Genomic DNA, 22,515 nt, shown 5'->3' with positions numbered 1-22,515 from the left:
GCAATCTTCTTCTTCTTCGTGCGACTAGGATTACTCCTGTTTGTCTGCCTCTTATTTTGTTTCAGTGGTTGTTGACTGTACATTATCTTTCCACCTTTTTGGCGGCCTTCCAACGGGTCTTCTGCTATACGGCTTGTTGTTTTTACAGATGTTCGCTAATCTATCTGGTCCCATTCGGTTTACATGTTCGTTCCAGTTTTTGTTTTTCTTGTTTTTATCCACCTGTTGATATTTTAAATTTTGCATTGTTCGCGTATACTTCTGTTGGTTTGTCTGTCTCTTAATGATATGCCCGCTATTGATCTTAATACTTTCATTTCGATATTGTTGATTTGTTGTTTCGTCTTTTTTGTATCGGTCCTTGTCTCCGCTGCATATGTTAGGATTGGTCTTACTGTTGTCTTGTATACTTTCATTTTACTTTCCGTGATCAGATATTTGTTTCTCCATATGGTTTCTCGGAGGCAACCACTTACTCTTGCCGCTTTTGATGCTTGCCCTATGGTCTCTGTTCTTATATCCCTGTCACTAGTGATCTCTACTCCTAGGTAATTGAATTTCATTACTTGTTCTACAATTTTGCCGTCTATTTCTAGTTTGCATCTACGTGGCTCCTTACTGATCACTATACATTTAGTTTTTTCTACGGATATTCTCATATTAAGTTTGTTTGCTGTAATATTGAAGGTGTGGAGCTGCCTTTGTAGGTCATCTTCGTTATCAGCAATTAGTACTGCATCATCGGCATAGCATAGTATCGTGATTTTATGCGCTCCCATGTGGTATTCGTGTCGTTTTCTTACTTCGTGAATTATTTGATTCATCACCATATTGAATTACAATGGGCTGAGCGAGTCTCCTTGGCGGATTCGTCCTTTTAGTTCTATGCATTCTGTTTCCTCTGTTGGCATTATAACTCTGGTCTTGTTGTTCTTGTTAATTTCATTAATTGTCCTTATTATCTGATGGTCTATTTGTTCAGCTTGTAATAAATTTAAGATGTCATTTCGCTTCACCCTGTCAAAAGCACTTTTTAAATCTACAAAGCACATGTATGCTGGTTTTTCATATTCAAAATACTTCTCTATTATTTGTCTGATAATAAAAATTGCGTCTATTGTGCTGCGGTTCTTCCGGAAGCCTTGTTGTTCATCTGCCATGTTCGCTTTTTCCTCGATTTTATCTGTTATGACTGCCGTTAACAATTTTAATGTGCTATTCAATTCGCAATAAAAATAATAAATATTAAAATGCCACAAGAAAATAGCTCCATATTAAGAAATTAGAGTTTAGACCAGTAAAGAAAAAAACAGCTAAAAAATCTTATAAGGGTTTTTAAACGCTCTAAAGGGTATATAAAGAAAGGTGATGGCAACCCATTGAAGACCTATAGCTGATCTTGCTATGTTTTTTTAACAATCATAAAAGGTGAAAAAATAATTTTTTTATTAACACTGATAATATTAACATACATTTTAGAGAAAAATGGTTCAAACAAAAGTTGTAGATCTTTTCAACAAAAATTAAAATTTTTTTTTTAAATTGTTATTAAAAAAACCGTTTGAAAAAAAGCAGACTTTTTAGTTTATAAATATTTATAATAAATTTGATATTTTTTTATGTCACGCTTCTGTAAGTAAGCTCACTAAAAAGATAATGAAAAAAGTGTTTTTCCTTTACTGGCCTAAAGGCCGGTTTTCACGCTACGTCTTATTGTACGGCCTTTAAGACCTTTAAGGCCCGTTTTCACACTACGTCTTATTGTACGTTTTGTGGGTCATATAAAACGTACGACAAAATGTACGTTTTGTCCAGTGTATACACACTACGTTCTTCCTTCCGTTTTCTACCTCATTTCTAATTCAGAGTCTTGAGTTGTGTGAAGTTTGTTTAGTGTTTTTTTTTATTATGGAGGAAACACGGATGCTTTCTTTAATTTTTTCAACTATAAAGATACTACGACTGAGGAAAAAGGGGATGAAGAAGGAAAAGACAAGATTGTCATGAGAGTGGGCTTCTAAAAAGAAGCCAGTATTTCCACGTCTCGTATCTAAAAGAGGCGTGTCAATTGCTAGAGTTGGTAACACCATACATCTTGAAATAAGACACCTCATGAGAAAAGCCATTACACCCATGAAAGACTCACAGCAACTCTCGGATATCTTACAACAGGACGCAGCGTCAAAGACTTGGAGTTCACAATCATAATATCCAAACTAGCGTTAAGCCAAATAATTCCTGAAACCTGCAATGCAATCTACTTGGTTTTAAAACATATCTACTTAAAAACTTTTATACAATTCAATAAATTCCCCGAGAAAATCGTGGGTTCATTGCCGCAAATCTGACATTACTAGGCTTTTTTTGGGAAAAATGAAACGAACTGCAGTGGAACTAGTCGTCAAATAAGTGAAGATCGGACGACTTGTCTGACGTTTTATCCTATCAGTTCTCGCAAAACTATGCTTCTCCCATCATTTCTACGATCTGACCTTGGATTTCATTTCGATTCGACAAGACGTACGTTTTGCTGTTTACATGCCACGTTTTATTGTATAGGATTTGTCCTATTCAACAAAACGTACAATAAGACGTAGCGTGAAAACCGGCCTTTAGAGACATCATGCAAAAAAATTATTCTACTGTCCGAAGAATTCGATTAACGTTTTGCTTCGCGTGGTTTTTGTAAAGGTTCTATTAAAAGCGTAGGCGCAAACTTTCGGGCTAGTGCTTTTTAAATGCATTCTTTTTTTTTTTTTCGAATCCTGAGAAAACTAATAAATATTTTTGAAAAATTTATTTTATATTATTTATTTATATTATTTTGAAAAAAAGAATACATTATTATCGAGGGCCGAAAGTCCCTGAAAACTTCTATAATGTTTATTTTAATAAGTTACAGGGGTGAAAAAAAGAGAAAATTTAGTGTGATTTTGAATTTCAAATATCTCATTCAAAAAAACTTTTTGTTTATTCTAAGGGACTTTCGGCCCTCGGTAATAATGTAATCTTTCATTCTGCGTTTAAATTTTTCAAAAATATTTGTTAGTTTTCTCAGGATTCGAAAAAAATTAATGCATTTAAAAAGCATTGGCCCGAAATTTTGCGCCTACCCTCTTAATGTTTTCTAACCATTGTCTTCATTCTTTTCACAATCATCTCATCATCGAACGCAACCATTTTATTATACTAGATATTCTAATCTCCTAAGAAATTTTAAAACTTTTCTTCAAACATTGTTTCGTATTGACACAATGATGACCAGAAAATAGAATATAATGCAAAACAAATTGGGATCTCTACAGATAGCCTATAGAGATAACCCGGAACACATTGTTAATAAATTATATGAATTATTCATGTACTTACATCATTTGCCGTTACAAAAAAGGACACAGGTAATAAATGCATGATTCCAAAAACTAGAAAAACTATATGTGCCAAATAGAATGTGTCTGTTTCCATTGCATTTTTCTTGTATGCAATGGCGAACTCGGCGTGACCTGAAAAATAGTTATTATGTACATATTTGTCAAAAACAAAACATTATTTAAATAATAGTAGTATGAAAAGATAGTTGAGTTTGCAAAATTTTATTTAAATACATTATTCTTCGATGTTATTTTTAGCATTATTTAGCATTTCATAAGTACTATCATTGAAGAAAATGGGATTTCACAAATGTTGTATTATAAATTGTAAAAATACAACAAAAAATAGTCAGTACAAGTTCTATTCATTTCCAAATTATAAGCAAAAATTAATGCAAAGAGAAAAGTGGATTTCTAATATAAAGCACAATAATTATTGTATTAAATAACCAAGTTTAAGTCATTTTATTTGCAGTTTACTAAAAAGTTTGCTGATCTATTATACTAAAAAAGATGTCGATCTTCCGAAATGTTACCTTTTAATAACCTCTATCTTTAATGTTCAAATAATGAAATCAATCCAAAGTAAAAAGCCACCAGGACTAACCCTAGAGATGACAAAACTTATATTGCACTGCAAGATACCAGACGCATGGAGAAAAAGCATAATGATACTAATGTTCAAAAAAGGAGATAAAAAAGACTCCAATAATTATAGAGGTATTAATCTACTGAACACCGCACTTTAGCTTACCACAAAAGTCCTAACCAACAAAATCAGTCAACTAACAACTTTATCAGATGAACAAAAATAATTCAGATGCGGAAGATCCAGTGTAGACGTTATATTTGTACTAAGACAAATCACAGAAAAAGCCATCGAGTGCAATAAACCAGCATATCTATGTTTTATAGACCTGACAAAGGCTTTCGATCGCATCCAAGTCGAAGACGTCTTACACCTACTGTATAAAAGAAACATACCAATCAATATTATACAAACCATCGAAAACATCTACTTCCTTAATCGAATACAGGCTAAGATAAATGGAAAACTAACACAGTGTATACCAGTACAAAGCGGAGTCAGACAGGGTGACTCGTTAAGCCCACTTCTCTTTAATATAAATATGGTCGAAATAATACAAGCAGTACGTAAAGGACATGGTTACAGAATAGATAACAAAGTAATCCAAATATTATGTTATGTAGACGACGCAGCATTAATCGCCGAGACAGAAGACGACCTCTAAAGATTAACACATATCTTCAATACAACAGCCAAGAAATACAATATTTAAACAATTTAGGAGGCTAATATTGAAGAAGAAACAGGCTTTAAAGCCTACATACAAGAAGGAAGAAGAAAATGATGAAATCTAAGAGTAAGAAATAATTTTACAATTAAAAATTATTTGTATTTCATTGTTGGAACCAGACAAAAACAAGCTGTAGTAGACGTCAATGTCATGAGCCACCAATTACGGAAAATAAGAATAAGGGGAAATTCTCCATCATCATCATCATTCTGGCTTCACAACCCTGTATGTGTCCTAGTCTCCTCAAGAAATTATCTCCATTTATTCTTATTCATTGGCTTTCTCCGCCTAGCACGTATTCCCATATTTCTTATATCTTCATTGATGTTATCAAAGAATCTTGTTCTGGGTCTTCCTCTTCTTGTCTGACCAATGAGGGAGCGTTTTTCTAGCTAGGTCAGTGTGTTCTAACCGCATTACATGCACTACCCACCCCAAACATCATTTGAATGTATTTTACGATATGGTTTCGTTTTCTCTACACTCATAATTTGGTCTTAGTTCTTTTCTTTAGAAACATCCTAACATGATTTCATTACTTTTTGTTCCTTTTCGGAACCATTTGTTAGAACTGGACGTATTATTGTGTTAATATAATATAACGATAACAGAAAGAATTTTATGTAGAACTTAAACAATGGCTCGGAACAATTACGGGAAATGTACCAAAAATGACATAAAAATTATTGTCGGCGTGATACAAAAATTGGAAAAGATAGACTCTCTTCATCTATCATTCAACAGAAGACCATGCAGAGAGTAGTGATAACTAAATAAGAACTATAAAACTTGCAGCCTCTTTGGCTCAACCATAATCGGAGTTGGAAAGGTATCTTATATACTTTTGAAACAACGAAAGAAAGTAACTATTATAGAATTGACGAAAGAATTCAACAGGAATAAAACCGCAGCAAATACACGATATTATTAAAAAACAGTCAACTTGAAGAAACGAATTTGGCACGAATTGGACTTCGTTTTGGAGAGAGAGAGAAAAGAAATAATAGAGGGAGGCATATTTAAGGGAAATTCAAAACTGAGAAGACAAAAGTTATTACTTTTTACCTGGATGAAACATGAACTAATGGAGGAGATTTTTTAGAAAAGTTTGGCAAATGCTCGACAGGCGTTTACTGAAAGTGGATTAAAATTTCCAGCTGGTACAGGACATTAAATGAAATTAAGCCTATTCAAAGCAACTGTCAACAAACCTAACCCTTATTTAACCAATAACACTACTGGTTTGTTTCCGGTTTTGATCAGACGGTAGGCAATACAATATGATTTAAATTCTAATTGCGCCATTCGGGATTTGGTAACTTCGTAATAATTTTTCCAGCAATTAACAATAATACTGATTTACAGTATTCACAATAAGATTCACAAATATTGGTCACTACCATTTTTTTTTCCGAGTCATAATCCTGGCTGTAGACCCCCTCACAAAGAACAATACAAATACACTTTTGAAAACAGTAGACGACAAAGATCTATGATAGACTATATTCTGTCGAATAGAGAGTTACAGCCCTCTCAAATCTTGGATGTAAGAGCACTAACGTCAGCAGAAATAGGAAGCGATTATAAATTGGTATCGTGCAAAATCAGAATGAAAACACATATATGTGAGTACAAAACACCAGAATACACCACAACGATAAAAGTCGAAAGCTTACAGGATCACTCCACAAGATACCTATTCCAAAAAAGAATAACCGAAATAAGCAGAAACACATATATCACAGAAAGTGCTGGAGTCGAAGAAAGCTGGGCACAAATTAAGTCTAATATTTTAGCCTTGGCCAAGGAAGTTCTTGGTGAAAGAAATAAAAAATAAATCGTTCCCAAGGCGAAGAACTCCATGGTTTTGTACAGAAGTGAAGGAAAAATGTAAAGAAAAGAAAAAAGCTTACCTGAAATACATGTCAACCAAAACGCAAGAGGCAAATCATAATTACAAGATAATTAGAAACGAAACACATGCACTTATAAGAAAAATAAAAAATGATCACTGGGAACGCTTTTCCAAAGAAATGGAACATGATTTTTACGGTCTGCAAAAGGAAATATGGCGCTTTATAAGAGGTCAAAGAACGGTGGTAAAGAAATTAATAGAACCAAAACACATAGAAAAGGATACGTGGATTGACTACCCAAAAAAGCTATACGCAGAGGAAGAACAAACGATGCTAGAACCGAAAACACCAGAAATTACCACAAACAACAACTTAATATAAATGTAAAGTAAGTTCGGAAAATACTTGAAAACCTGAAGAACAGAAAAGCAGCAGGTAAAGACGGAATACCAAACGAATTACTAAAATATTGTGGAGCACCAGTAACAGAACAATTAACAACATTAATTATTATTAAAATTATAAAACACAATAAAATACCGGAAAAAAGGAGAACGAGCGAACTAATTCTACTAATCAAAAAAGGAGATAAAAACAGCCAGAAAACTGCAGAGGTATAAACTTGTTATGTTATGTTATATTACGCTAAAACTTACAACTAAAATTTTACAAGTGCTAATAAATCAGAGGATAAGTTTAGAAGGTGAACAACAGGGTTGTACAGATGCAATATTCGTTGTAAAGCAAATTACTGAGAAATCACTAGAGTATAATAGACCAGCATTTCTGTGTCTGATTGTCCTAAAGAAAGCGTTTGACAGAGTAAGACTCAAAGATGTAATCCATCTTCTGTATAATAGAGAAGTTCCCCTAAATATTATAAAAACTATCGAAAACATCTACCAAAACAACAAAATGGAAGTCAGAATAGATGGACAACTTACAGAACCTATAGAAATAGGCAGCGGAATAAGACAAGTGGATTCATTGAGCCCATGCTCTTCAATTTGATCATGGATGTAATCATCAAAAGCGTTACCAAAGGAAGAGGATACAGAATGGGAAACAAAGAAATCAAAATACTCTGTTACGCAGACGACGCAATATTGATAGCCCAAGATGAAGATTTTTTTCTGTCTTACTGTATGGCTGTGAAAGTTGGACAATGGACTCTGAAATAGAAAAAAGAATAGATGCCTTTGAGATGTATATGTTACGAGCAATGTCCGTAATTGGACAATCCTAAGCATTGTACGGAAAATCTTGTCCACTTCTAGCATTGTACCTATTTACTGTACAATCTCCGAAATAGACATAATCGCCGGACTTTGTATAAAAGAACTGCTGTACAATGTTCGAATTTCAAGTTTGGAAGAATATGACAGATATCGATTCATATCGATTTTTACGATTATTTGTTCTTTCCTCATTTGTTATTCAAGACAAACAAACATCAGTGAGATTATTCAGTACTATTAAATTATTTTAAATTATCATACACATCTCTTGAAAATCTGAAATGTTTCACAGCCTGTATTGTAGTGATGTACATATCTATGTCTTGAAGCTTTGACATGTTTCACTAACAAGATCTGATCTAACTGGATCTGATTATCACTCTATTGTAGAACAATTTCTTCTTATTATGTATATTTTAGTCTGACACAGCATTTTATCACATTGTCGATTCGAAAAAGAACAACTCTATATATAAATAAAAAATATTAAAAATATCAAATAATTAACATGATTAACAAAATAATAAATGTTCGATTTTTGATTTGGTGTGCCACTTGTCAATAATAATCGTCTCGAATCGATGAACGTTTCGATATTCATTTTTAATTTTGATCATTTCGGACATTGTACAGTTTGAGGATACAATGCTAGAAGTGGACAATAATTTCTGTACAATGCTAGCTTTGTCTAATTTCGGGCTTTGCTCGTAACATATATATACAGACGAATGTTGAGGATTCCATGGGTACAAAGAGTTACAAATGTTCAGGTACTTCGTCGCATGTGTAAACAAAAAGAATTACTAAGAATAATCAAAGAGAGGAAAATGTAATACTTGGGTCATGTGCTGAAAGGCGAAAGATATGAATTACTTCAAGTTATACTGGAAGGAAAAGTACAGGGCAAAAGATCAGTAGGAAGACGCCAGAACTCGTGGCTGAAAGACCTGAGGAGATGGTTCGACCGCTCATCCGCAGAGATCTTTCGCGCAGCAGTTTCCAAAACTACAATTGCCATTTGGATCGCCAACCTTCGAAAGGAGACGGCGCAATGAGAAGAAGAAGATGAAGATAGTCTACAAAGACTGGTCCACAGATTTAACACAAGAGCAAAAGAATTTAATATGACAATCTCATCTCAGAAAACTAAAACAATAGTAGTCAGCAAAGAACCAACCAGATGTAAAATAGAAATTGATGGCATCAGTATTGAACAAGTAATGGAAATAAAATACCTGGGAATTACACTGTCTAGCTATGGAGACCTGGACAAAGAAGTGAGAGATCAAGTACAAAAAGCAAATAGACTGGCAGGATGCCTTAATAACTCTATAAGGCGAAACAGACACATTAACACTGAGATGAAATCAAGAATTTATAAAGCCAGTAATGACCAATAATGACATATGTCTCAGAAACAAGACCCGATATAGCCACAACGCAAAGGCTACTGGAAACGGCAGAAATGAGAGTACTGAGAAGAATTACAGGAAATACAGCAGAATGGAGACCCGTGTCATCAAAATAGCAAGAAATAAGTCACCAATCGGTAGAAGAAGTATCGGACGACCGCGCAAAAGATGGAATGACAACCTTCCATAGAGGTATTAATCCGCCAATGAACAAGCAGAATTGCTTATAAAGAAGAAAGAGAAGAAGAAGAAGAAAACATGTATCTAAAATTCCAGAACTACTAGGATAATAATTGAAAAACAACCATGAAATTATGACTTTTTTATTTTCATTAAAGCTTTAAATTGAAAAATGTTAAAATGTAATTAGGCTGCAATTTTTTTATTGTTAAAAAAGAAAAAAAAATGCAAAGTAAGTGGTTCTAAAACGCACCACTGGGAAGAAATGGGTTAAATGGGTCAGAAAGATCACTAGAAGATATTATACTAGAAGAAGATGATGAGAGTAAAAGATATATCTAGATATAAAAAAGATCAATCAGGTGTGATTTTACTGATTTTGGTGATGATTTTGGGTATAAATTAAAATCTTTTTCTTATTCTCTTTAATTAATTAACGAAACAGCTGGATCTCAATAAAGTTAAATGCTTAAAAATATTAATATAACCTAAAATTTATTATGAAAACATCGATAAAAGTAGCAAACTAAAATGATGTAAATAAAAAGTAATAGGTATACAAACTGCACACCACTATATCGTAGCCGTATTACGCACTGATAGTACTCGTATTTTACTATTAAATGGACGTATTAATTGCTATTTGTGAAGTCAATGTCAATGTCGTAAGCAACGGTAATAATTGTAGGTCAATTAGATAATTTCCATGACATGCGACGGCTCATTAATGCTTTACTGGACTGTTTGTTTAACTTTTTTTGACACAATGTTGATAAGGGTTATAAAAATACCCGAAGAAAACAAAATTGCGAAATGTTGGAAAGTGATATTGCTAAATCGATTGTTGTCAAACATGTCGACCATAATAAACTTTTTATCTGACGTTTTGGTTTCCAGATCGGAGATCGCAATAATTTAATTATACAGGGTGACAATTTAAAAAACTTGTCACCGTTAGATCTTCATTCCCGTACATAAGATAAAGACAGGCCAATCTTCCAACCCCCCGAAAGGGTAAATGTTACCCTTACAATTTTTAATAGGAAAAGAAAGTGGCATATTATATTAAAGCGTGCTTAAATGCAATGGTAATCTAATTTATTATTTTTTGTTTAGCAGTTGCCAAAATGAAACAAATGATGGAAAAAGCAAATGAATACAAATTATAATTGGAAATGCTATTTATACACTTCAAACAGGCATGATAGAAAAATAAAGAATTAATGATAGCACTGGAAAAATTACAAATTCCACATAAATTCAGAAAATAAATAAATATGACAATCAGAACTGCCAAAATTAACATAAGGAGAGGGGTGACAAATGAACACATTATAAATATAGGTGTGAAACAAGGACATCCACAATGCTGTTGTGTAAATCTATCTTTAGAATATGTCATCATCATCACGTAGCGCTACAACCCTGGGTGGGTCTTGGCTGACTGTACAACTTTTTCCAATTTGTTCGGTCTTCCATCAACCTAGGGTCAAATGGAATGTTCATTTTCCGGAGATCTGCTTGGATGTTATCTCTCCATCGCATTCTGGGACGTCCAAGTGGTCTTTTGCCTGTGTGAATCTCCTCCCATACCAGTTTTACAAATCTCTCGTTATGCAGTCTCGGCACGTGGCCTGCCCATCTTAGTCGCTGTGAATTAATTTCTTGGACAATATCGGCGTCATTGTAGAGTGCTTTTAATTCGATATTGGTTCTGATCTTATATTGTTGATCTGTTGATCTGAGAAAAAATGATGAGAGATCGTTAAGAAAATAACATAAGCAAAGGGAACTGATCCTCCCCAGAAATAAGATCTAGTAAGTTTTTGCGAATTAACTCCATGTCGGAGTGTACAGTCATTATATACATACAAGGAGCAACGACTGTCAAAATCAATAAGGAGTGAAAAACAATGGAATGGGGTGAAACCTCTGTGACACTGTAATTCTTGAAGATCTCATTTAGATAAGAGGACAAAAGAAACAAGCTAGATGTTGTTAACTATTCCATATATTAACGGAAACGTTTCTGAATTTTTTTCTCACCTGGCCGACAGGTGAAAAGTTCCCTAACCACCAAGCGTTGATTGTTTGTGTTATTCAATTAACGCACCAAGCCAGTTTGGCTACTCGAGAAAAGAGTCAACTTTACTAATGCTTTTTGACTATAAATAGAGTTTTTTTTAAGAAAAGTATATCATTATAAAATATAGGCCTTTAACTATTGAATGGCACCGATTTTAAATCTTAATTGTTATAAACAAAAAGCAGATATGGCTAAAGATGTGTGTAATGTATAGGGAGCGCTGAAGCTTAATTAATTTATAAAGCAAAAGTTGCCCCTACTTTAAAGTAATAAACAAAGAGTTGAAACATTTTTTAATCAAATGTTTTTATTGCTACATACAAATATAATCGATCAATAAGAGAATCTGTTTAAAATTAGATCTCTATCTTTTTTATATGCAAAATTGAAAAATTTATAATCTTTTAAGAATTTGTATAAATAATGTGTTAAACAAGGATGCGTGTTGTCACCTGACTTATTCAAAGTTTTTGCTGAACATGTCATGAGGATGGCTTTAGATGGATGGGCTGGTGGAGTAACAGTGGTTGGTAGGAAAGTATCCAATTTAAGAGTTGATGACACTACACTTATAGCAGCAAATGAGCAAGAAATATTTAATCTCCTGAGAAGAGTTGAGTACGAAAGCAATTGGTCTGAAAATCAATAAAGCTAAGAGAAAAATAATGGTGGTCGACAGATTCCACACTATTCAACTGACTAACATGTTACACGAACAGATAGTGAACAGTTTTGTCTATCTTGGATCTAGTATAACTAACGATGGTAACTGTGAAGCAGAAGTTCGGAGACGTATTGGTACGGTAAAAAATGCGATGAGTCTCGTAACTAAAGTTTGGAAATACAGATTTATCTCTCAAAATATCAAGATGAAACTGGTGAATACCATTGTATTCTTAATATTTCTATACGGGGCAGAGACTTAGACTCTTCGCGGACGCGAGCGCCAAAAAATTGATGCCTTTGCGATGTGGTGCTGGAGAAGAATGGTACGCATACCTTGGACAGCTCATAGGACAAACGTTTTCATTCTAAACCAACTCGAGATTAAAAAAAAAAGGTTGTACACAATATGTCTGCAACGTATTTTGCAATTTTTCGGTCACTTGGTTCGCAGAGGTGACGACAGTTTGGAGAGATTAATTGTTTCTGGAAACGTTCCGGGGAGAAGATCAAGAGGACGATCCCAACTAGATGGTCCGACTAAATTAAGAATTTAGTCGGAAACTCATTTTGCAAAGCTCTCAGAGCAGCTGAAAATAGAGACCAATGGAAAAAAATTGTAAGGAATATTGGAAGTAATGACTATCTTCAGTAATGTGGAAACGACAAGAGAGAGATAAACAATTAAACGTATCTCGAAAACGCAATGACCGAATGATCTTACAAAGTCTTATTTTATTTATAATTAAAAGAGCTAAAATATAATGATTTTTCCATAAAAAAAAAAGAATTTTTACAAAATTTATTTCAAAGCCTAAAAATGGAGAAAAATTGGCATTTTTGGACCATCAATCATTAATTTTGCATAAACTATTGGGTCAAATTTAACATAACATAATTCAAATTAAACCTTTTTTATGTGTTTTCATAATATTGTACTTAATCCACCCTAAAATATTGATTTGATACAACAAAAATCAAAAAACACTGTTTTTGCACTTTAAAGTGCCATAAAAAAATTATAACCAACAATTTGTAGTTGCACGGACTTGGAGGTCACTCCATGCATTGTCCTTATAATATTGTGCTGGTTTCAAAAATTCACTAATTAATGCACGATTTTTTCTCTGGAAATATGAATCATCATCATCATCATCAGTAGCTCGACAACCCTTTCTGGGTCCTGGCTTGTTCTAGGATTTTCTGCCATTCTGTTCTGTTCCTTGCTTTGTTTTTCCAGTTGGTAATCTTAAGTGTTTTCAGATCTTGTTCCACTTGTTCCATGTATCTGAGTTTGGGTCTTCCCTTTGACCTTCTTCCTACTGGTGTTTGCCTCATGAAATATCAGCGATTTTTCGAAATATGAATCACCCAAAACGAAAAATCGCTGATTTGGAAATTACTGGAGGTATAGAAGAGGTTACCTAAAGACCTGGGGGAAACGCTTAGGCAGGATATGTTGGTAAAGAGGATTAATATTGGTATGAAACAAGATAGAAACTCACACTTGAAGAAGCCGACCTCACATAGAGAGAAAGCAAAGAGAACGATGATGATAATTTGACGGAAATTTGTCTCGATCAGGTATCTGACAAATATTTTGGTATTATGTACCTCAATAACTAAAACCTCTGTGTTAGCTGCAGTGGGTTTGATAGATCTTTTTAAGTATTAACATTTTGAGGCCAAAAATGCACCCTTTGAAGTACCGTCCTTCATCAGTAAAAAGAAAAGCATTTTAAGCGAGATTTTTAAAGCTTTAAAATTGCGATTTATAAATATTGATTTACTAATTTGTTATATAGAAAACTTTAAAAAACCTAAGAAGTGTTAATTTTTAATAAATGTTGCGTGGAATACTTATTGATGTTGCGTGGAGTTGTGGTCGCGAATTGTCGGAATTATCGTGGTATTGCATGGAAAGTTGGGGCTTGCAGTTTTAAAAATATACTCAAAATTTCAGAATGATTCATCGATTAGTTTGAAAGGTATTTAAATTGGTTATCCGAAACAACTTCTTTGGCAATAATATGTTAGGAAAAAATAAACTTACCATGATTATACGAATAGCATAAACAAGAGGAAATGAATGTGTGAAATGAATACAGGAAAATATTTCTTATGAAATATCTGACGAAGAGATTATGAACCACGAGCTGGGTTTGCAATGGACTGAAGAGAATGGAGTATCCTACAACGAACTTTTACTTTTAAGAAGACTAAAGGGCTAACAACTTTAAATAAAAAAAAAATTATTGAATATTATGACGCTTTGCAAACTTATTGGTTCACACTATCCGTTTTATTAATAGTTGTTGATTATTCGTAGTATCCTGCGAAACTGCTTTCTCATCCATATAACAATCACAGTTAGTGTGGCCAAAGTTTTATCACTGTATTGTTTTTCTTTTTTATTGGCAAAAACCACAGATTCACTATTTAGCGTATGGACTTTCACAGTAGGATAAATATACAAATACAATAATAGATAGGTACATATATATTAAATATATTATTTAAACACTAAAGATAGAATGAATGACACTAAATATTAATGTCAAATTTACATAGCCATTCAATTGCTTCTGGGGAACATTCCGCAAAGTCCTGGAGGTTTTCACGGTAGGCACGATTCAAGCAGTCTGAAACACAATGGCTTATGGTCTGTCTAGATTGTCCGCAATCGCACTGTGGACTTTCTGCACGACCCCACCTGAACAGCGAATCAGCACATTTACCATATCCGGTACGTATACGATTAAGCCTTGCCCAAGTGGACCGGGGCAGATTTGATCCGATGAAACCCTGAGTTGGGGTGGATATCTTAATATAGTCCGATTCTACTGTTGGCATCCATCTTGTTGTCCATTGCCTATGTATATCATAGGAATTACCAATTTTTCGGGCAGATCGTATTGGAGGATTTCTAGATCTCAGTCGCTGGTGCTCTTTTGAAATGTCTGGGATATCTTGATGTATTGGTAATTGTACGTTGGCTACAATTTTCTGGTACTCTCTCACTAATGCTGCTGTACGGCGTAGATCTGGTGGAGCTATATTGCTCAGAGTAGGCAGCCATCTCACTGACGTTGGTTTTATTGTTCCAGTGATTATTCTCATGGTTTGATTAAGTTGGACATCGATTTTGCTTGTATGTGCACTATTTAGCCATACTGGTGCACAATATTCTGCCACTGAAAAAACCAAAATTAGAGCAGAGGTCCGAAGGGTATCTGCAGAAGCACCCCAAGTTGTTCCAGCAAGTTTTGATATTAAGTTATTTCTTGTTCTTAGTTTACCATCTGCGTTTGTAAGATGACTTTTGAAGGTGAGTGTTCTATCAAGTGTGACGCCTAGATATTTGGGGTTGTTGTTATGTTTGATAGCTGTATCATTTAGAGTTACATTGAGAGTATCGCCCGCAAGTTGATTCGACAGGTGAAAGAGACAGGTTTCTGTTTTGCTTGTGTTAGGACGTAAGCGCCAGTTCTTAAAATAATTACTTAGTGTAGTTAAGTCCTCGTTTAGAGCTCGTTCTCCTGCTTCTTTACTATTATCTTGGAAGCCAATGGCCAGGTCGTCAGCATAAGCAAATTTTCTCGATTTTGTTTCAGGTATATCTGCTGTATAAAGGTTAAATAATAAAGGAGCTAGCACTGAGCCTTGAGGTAAGCCGTTGTTAAGTTTTCTAACGTTACTCTGTGCATCATTCATATATACCTGAAACAGTCTGTTAGTCAGTAGATTGTTTATCAGCTGACAAGTTTTGAAGCAAGGTATGATTTTCATCAGCTTATAAATAAGGCCCTCTCTCCACACAGAAAAACCACAGAAGCTGTTAGAGACAGCGGAGGTGAGAATACGACTAGGAATTACAGAAAATATGTTGAGAGATCGAATAAGAAGCGAAAACACCAAAAAAAAAGATCTTGCAGGTGAAAAACAAGCAAACTAAAAAAAAGGAATAAAATAATCACATCAGAAGAATGGAGAAGGCCAGACTATTTAAGACAAAACACCAAATAGTAGAAATATTGGCCGATCGTACAAAAGAGTAACAATCTTCCACAAAGGCTTCAATCCTGCAGTAGTAAAATAATTATAAACTATTCAGTTTCAGTATGATTATATAATGACGCAATAAGTAATAAGATTAAATGAAACTCACCAATAACCATTTTGAACGTTATTCCTATAGACACCACTTCACCTAACTAATAAAGCAAATGAAACAATAGAACAATTTTACCTTTTGTTAATAATTTAACAATCTAGATAACACTTTATAATAAGAATACACAACATGTCTTAGTTTTATGATCGCGCGATTACAGGCAATTTCTTCTACTCCGCCCGTTTCAGCCACAACTTTTTCCGATCAGACTTTAAAATGTATTCAAATCGTTTTGCGTGATCACGAATTCTTAAAACCCTAAGGCTATCCCAACAATTCCACCAGTATATAATAATGCAATAATATAACAAATAGCAATAACTCCTGTGCGATTGTTTTGTTTATAAAAGAATGGAACAATTGAAATTTGTTTCTAATAATTTTAAATTTATATACACCTATAAAAACCCTTCGGAAACAAACGTTTCAAGAATAATACAAAACAACAGATTCGTGTGTTATCTACTATTTTTATGTAATGAGTATTTATGGGTAATTACAATTTTAATCGAAAATACATTTGTTTTGAGAAAGATTTTCGATGTGGAAATCGAAAATAAACTTATTTTCAATTAAAATTGTGGTGAAATCAAAATAGAAAGGTTACAAGAAGAGAATTTATGAACTATGTAAAATAGAATTGTAATGGATCATAAACACCTTTGCAAAAACTGGCAAACGTATGGGATTTCTATAGAGGAAAGCGAAGAATAATAGGAAAATTCTAATGGAAAAATCTAGTATATAAGTACTTCGGAGAAATTTTTCAGGAATATTAAACATTAGTCCGTCTCCCATCGGAGGCGTCCCCAGGTGGTGGATAGTAGAACGCCCTAACCGATCATAGGGCCGTTGGGTAGTTAGGAAATAAAAATACCTACCGCGAACCAAAACAGACTAAGGTATGGCAACCCTAACAGAAGAGTGTCTGGCCCTCCAGGTTGAGGGTTGGGCTAGAGGCTGACAACCTCTTGCTGTAAAAAAACATATGTTACGGAACCGTAGAAACTATTAGCTGGACTTAACTCACGATGACGACTCTGCAAATGAAAAATGGAACTGAGATTAGGAACATGAAATATCCGAACCCTGTACCGAACTAGAGCACTCACATCTTTAATAGACATAGTAAACACATACAAAGTAGATGTTTAGCACTGCAGGAAATGCAGTGGATGAAAATTGGCACTCTTGGCAAGAGACCCCATTCCATTTTATTATAGCTGCAATGAAAGCCAACACATAGATTGGGTGGGATTTATTGTAAACCGAAAAACAAAAGGTCTAATTATTGACTAAAGCCTACAGTCAAAGAATGTGCTATTTGCGCTTGAAAGGGAATTCTTTAATTACAGTTTAATCAATGTACATGCCCCAACAGATGATAAACCAGAGGAAATAAAAGAACAGTTCTTCGAAGACCTCGAGCAAGCCTACAGGACATGTCCCAGAAATGACATTAAGATTGCATTGGTTTCTTTCTATTTTTTATTTTTAAACGTTTAAGTTAAAAAATAGTTAAAAAAATAGAAAATCTTCTGGCGCAGACCAGATCTCAAAAGAGACTGGAGATGTTATAGTAAATGTTATGCATATGATCTGCAAAAAGATTTGGAAAACCGGAGAGTGGCCCAACGACTGGACAACATCCACTTTCATCTATATATTCAAAAAAGGAACTCCGCTAGATTGCAGCAACTACAGAACGGTAACCCTAATATCCCATGCTAGCAAGGTTCTAGTTTATGTAATACATTGAAACACTAAAAGCTTTTCTATTGCCTCAGATATCAGAAGAACAAGCGGGATTTGTCCAAGGAAAAGGCACAAGAGAACACATCCTTAATGTCAGACAGCTAATCGAAAAAACTCGTGAATTCAATACTCCTATGCTTATGTGCTTTGTGGATTACACAAAGGCCTTCGATAAAGTCAAATGGCAGCAGCTATGGTCCATACTAGTGGAAATGGGAACCACCCCACCACTTAATTCAACTAATTAGAAGTCTATATGAAAATAATAAGTGCACAGTAAAAAAAACAACACCTATTCCGATCATTTCAGAACAAAGGCAGGGGTCAGGCAGGGATGCATAATCTCGCCAACTCTGTTTAATATCTACAGCGAACACATTATGCGAAAGGTACTGGACGGATGGAAGCGTGGAATATTAGTAGGAGGTCAAAAAATCAGTAACTTGATATATGCTGATGACACTTTAATAATCGCGGCAAATCAAGAAAAATGGAAGACATAATGAGATGTCTGGAGGAGAACAGCAAAACATATGGTCTAAAGCTAAATAGGAGTAAGACAAAGATCATAATAGTAGACAGAGCTCGGAATAATCTTCAACACATTAAAGAAATTGGGGGCTTTGAAGTAGTAAATAGTTTCATATTAATGGGGGTCCCTAATAACAAATGACGGAGGGTATGACAGAGAAATACGTAGAAGGTTGACTATTGCTAGAACAGCTATGATGAAACTGGTAATAATTTGAAAAAATTCTAGCATAACAATATACACAAAACTAAGGCTGGTAAGAGCACTCATTTTTCCCATAGCCACATATTCATCCGAAACATGGACCTTAAAGAAAGCGGATAAAAATAAACTAGACGGTTTTGAAATGTGGGTATACCGCCGCATGTTGAAAATATCCTGGATTGATCATCACACTAACGTATCGATATTAGAACAACTTAGAATAGATTGATTAAACAAATATAACAGAGATATTTACAGTACTTTGGACACATTGCTAGAAGAACAAGTACGATGGAAACACTGATAGTCGAGGGTAGAGTTGAAGGAAAGAGACCTAGGGGAAGATCTCCAAGCCGTTGGGTAGATCAAACAAAAATATTGATTAACCAAGGGTTACATGAAGCCGAACAACTAGCCCATGCCAGGGAAGTATGTAAGGCAATCGTGAAAAAACTGTAAAGGCCTGATGGTGTCAAGACATCCCAAAAGGGATTAGGACTGAGGAGAGAGGTTTCTTTCTTATTTTCTGACCATAGATCCAAATTTATAAGAGGATTTTGGGGACTTCAGGGATTAATTCATTTATGATTCGTCCAATGTGTGTTTTTGTGTGCTAAATATTCGATCAGGTCGCCATCAGGTCGAATAGTCGCCATTCTGTTCAGTTTCTGGCAACGTGTCGGTCTCAACTCCATACCACCTGATTTGCGGTCGGCCTTTGCTTCTTCTTCTTATAGGTGTTCCTGTCGTTAGCTTTTTAGCAATCATGTTGTCAGGCATTCGTATTATGTGTCCGGCCCATCTCAGTCGCTATGATTGAATGAACATTAGGAGATCTGGTTCATTAAAGAGTTGGTATAATTCGAAATAAAATTAAATATTTTGTGCGACTGCCCTCAATCGTTTATAGCTCCAAATATTTTAGAAGTAGCTTATATTCCCAGAAGTTTTACATCCTTCTGAGTTAGAGTCCATGTTTCCGCCCCGTATGTGAGGACCGACCTCAGCAGTGTTTTGTACATAATAATTTTAGTTTTTCTTTGGATATTTCTTGAGTGGAGTTGTTTTTCGCTTGTTTTATTGGTAGTAGGCACTAGCAAGCCAATATATGTGAAGCTGTAAACACGTTCAAAGATATGACTTTCAAATACTGTTTCCCGTGCCTCACTTGCCATTAGGTCCTTCGTAACCATCATGTACTTGGGTTTGTCTTCGTTGATCACTAGACGGACCTGTTTCGCCACCGTTTCCAATTCTAGGAAATATCATAATAACATCTCGCTTCCTACGCCCTATTATGTCAATGTCGTCAGCGTATGCTAAGATTTGTATTGATCTATTGTAAATAGTACTGCCTGGTCTATGACTGCCTTTTTCAAGGCAATATTAAATAGGAGGCAAGCCAGGGCATCCCCTTGTTCGAGACCATCCTTTATCTCAAAGGATCGAGAATTTTCTCCCTGTATCCTAACGCTGGCTTTTAAGTTAGACAACTATGCCAACTGTGTACACCTGTAACCTTTCGTAGAGAATATTTGTTAGTATTTTGGAAGCAGTTGTTAACGGAGTTATACCTCTGTAGTTGTCACACTGGAGCTGATCGCCTTTTTTATGTAACGGGTATATCACGCCTTAAGACCATTCACAGGGCATGGTCTCATTTTGCCAGACAAGAAGTAAAAGTTTATGTAGTAATACATCAAGCAGTTTAAATGCTGAAATTGCATGCGAAATGATAGTTAGAACCCTAAGAATGAAATAAAAAGCAGAAAAGAAATAATTTATTGAAATTTCGTAAGTTTCTGACTGATTGCAAATTAGATTTCATCTTGAGACAGAAGACGCTTCAGTGTTACGTCTGGTCTATTGTACTGAATGGAAGCAGGGACTGTAAATGCCAGATCCATTAACAAACTTTCCTAGACTATCATATAGATACAGTTTTTGAAAAACCGTTAAAAATATCCAATAGATCGAGAATGCTTGAACCAATACAAAAGAGAAATTTGTAATTTACAACATCCCTACAAGCATCTTAAATCACACTAACACCTATTTATATACCTGCAAATTGAATAGATAATATTTCAGGAACTATTTGAACAAGTATCATGAATTGCGAACTATTATAATTATTGCATAACATTCCACTAAGTATAATGACACATTAGCGACCTCGAAAACTGCAATTTAACGATTTTCATGCCAGACGATTATCCAATTCTGAAAAGCTGACGACACATTCATTATGATGACATTACGAATTAACCTGGAGAATGTTGCATTTCGGGATTGCCCAAACGTTCAACTAAAGATGGTCAACTAAACAAAAAAATAATGATAAGAGATAATTGTTTAAGTAGAATTGTTGAAAAAACTAATAAAATCTTAAAATTAGTATTGATACCCCGAGATAACATACTCGATAAGATAATTAGCAAAGGTGACATTAAAAAACGACTCTTGTAGCAGATTTGTCCAGACACTTTTCAAAAAAATGTTTTCGTATCTTCCAACCGTCACAAAAATCAATCAACCGAGATTAACTGACAAAAAACTTCCATTTTGATGGTTGAACGACCACATCAACAATCAAAACAATCTTCACGTAAAAAGACACCCTCTTTAAAAAAAGAATTTAATTTCACAAAATAATATAGGTATAAAAATTCGATCATTTTGCTAATCAACATTTAGATATTATTTAGATTAGATTTAGATTTAAAAAACAAACACAAGAACTCTTCCTTAAGGAATCCAGATCCTCGCATTATACTAGCTTGTCTACCGTATCTGTTCTATCTAAGTAAACTGTATTTAAGGGCATAGGCGCAAAATGTCGCTTGTCAAAATGTTTATTGTGTAAGTGAGAAAACTAATAAGTATATTTGAAAAATTTAAAAGCAGAATGAAAATTTGCATTATTACCAAGGGCGGAAAGTTCCTGAAAACTTATAATGTTTATTTTAATAAGTTACAGGGATGAAAAGAAAAGAGAAAATTTAGTGTGACTTTTATTTTCAAATAACTCTTTCAAAAGACACTGTTTGGTTATTCTAAGGGACTTTCGGCCCTCGGTAATAATGCAATATTTCATTCTGGGTTCAAATTTTTCAAAAACGGGACACATATTTTTTTAAATATTTATTTATTGAGTTATAATATTCTAATTATTTGATAATATAATAGAACAAATTTGTAATGTCATTTTAGTCAAAAAATGGTGGAGACTAAAATATAGTTACTCATCGTGATGCGATGAAGATGTATATTGAGAAATTCTAACTTTGGAGGCGTAAAATATCAGCAAACTACTGCAATTATTCGAGTTTCCTTAAAGTAGAGTCAATCTCAGAAGAAACGCGTATCAAGGACATTTATGAAGGATCAAGTTTGAAAATCCAAATATCAAATCATTTGGAGATCTTAATTGAAGAGTTCCAGAAATACTTCCCAAACACTTGTGAAGATAGTATTTTCAGAATGTCAATTGACCCATTCCATGTCAACATAGACTCCCTGCCTGAATCACTTCAAGAAAATGCTTTGCAAATAAAACATGATCGCCCGACAAAATACGGAACTCAATATACAAGACGTAAAAGCGTTTAGAGACAGCACATGTGGAAGCGACCACTACCTAGGCCTAGTAAAGGCTAAAATAATGCCCATACGACTAGCCAAGAAAAAAGAACATAACGAGGTACAAGAGCAAAAAACAATAG

The 22,515-nt window shown here is 34.4% G+C and overlaps 1 protein-coding gene across 4 annotated transcripts in view; it reads right to left on the bottom strand.

The window, feature by feature from the left end:
- The window catches only part of LOC140434067 (equilibrative nucleoside transporter 3-like), an 85,031-nt gene that overhangs the window by 24,741 nt on the left and 37,775 nt on the right, over positions 1-22,515 (bottom strand). For 2 of the 4 annotated variants that reach the window (XM_072522074.1, XM_072522073.1), the window contains exon 3: positions 3,370-3,503. In XM_072522074.1, coding sequence (XP_072378175.1) covers positions 3,370-3,503 — 134 coding nt within the window. Of the gene's footprint in view, positions 1-3,369; positions 3,504-9,947; positions 10,019-16,293; positions 16,513-22,515 lie in introns of those variants that run through there. The other 2 variants (XM_072522075.1, XM_072522076.1) reach the window with 2 other exon arrangements.

Source organism: Diabrotica undecimpunctata, chromosome 2 (genome assembly GCF_040954645.1).
Source record: "Diabrotica undecimpunctata isolate CICGRU chromosome 2, icDiaUnde3, whole genome shotgun sequence".
NCBI lineage: Eukaryota > Metazoa > Arthropoda > Insecta > Coleoptera > Chrysomelidae > Diabrotica > Diabrotica undecimpunctata.
The sequence above is the reverse complement of the archived record's forward strand: the minus strand, read 5'-3'. Positions and strand labels throughout refer to the sequence as shown.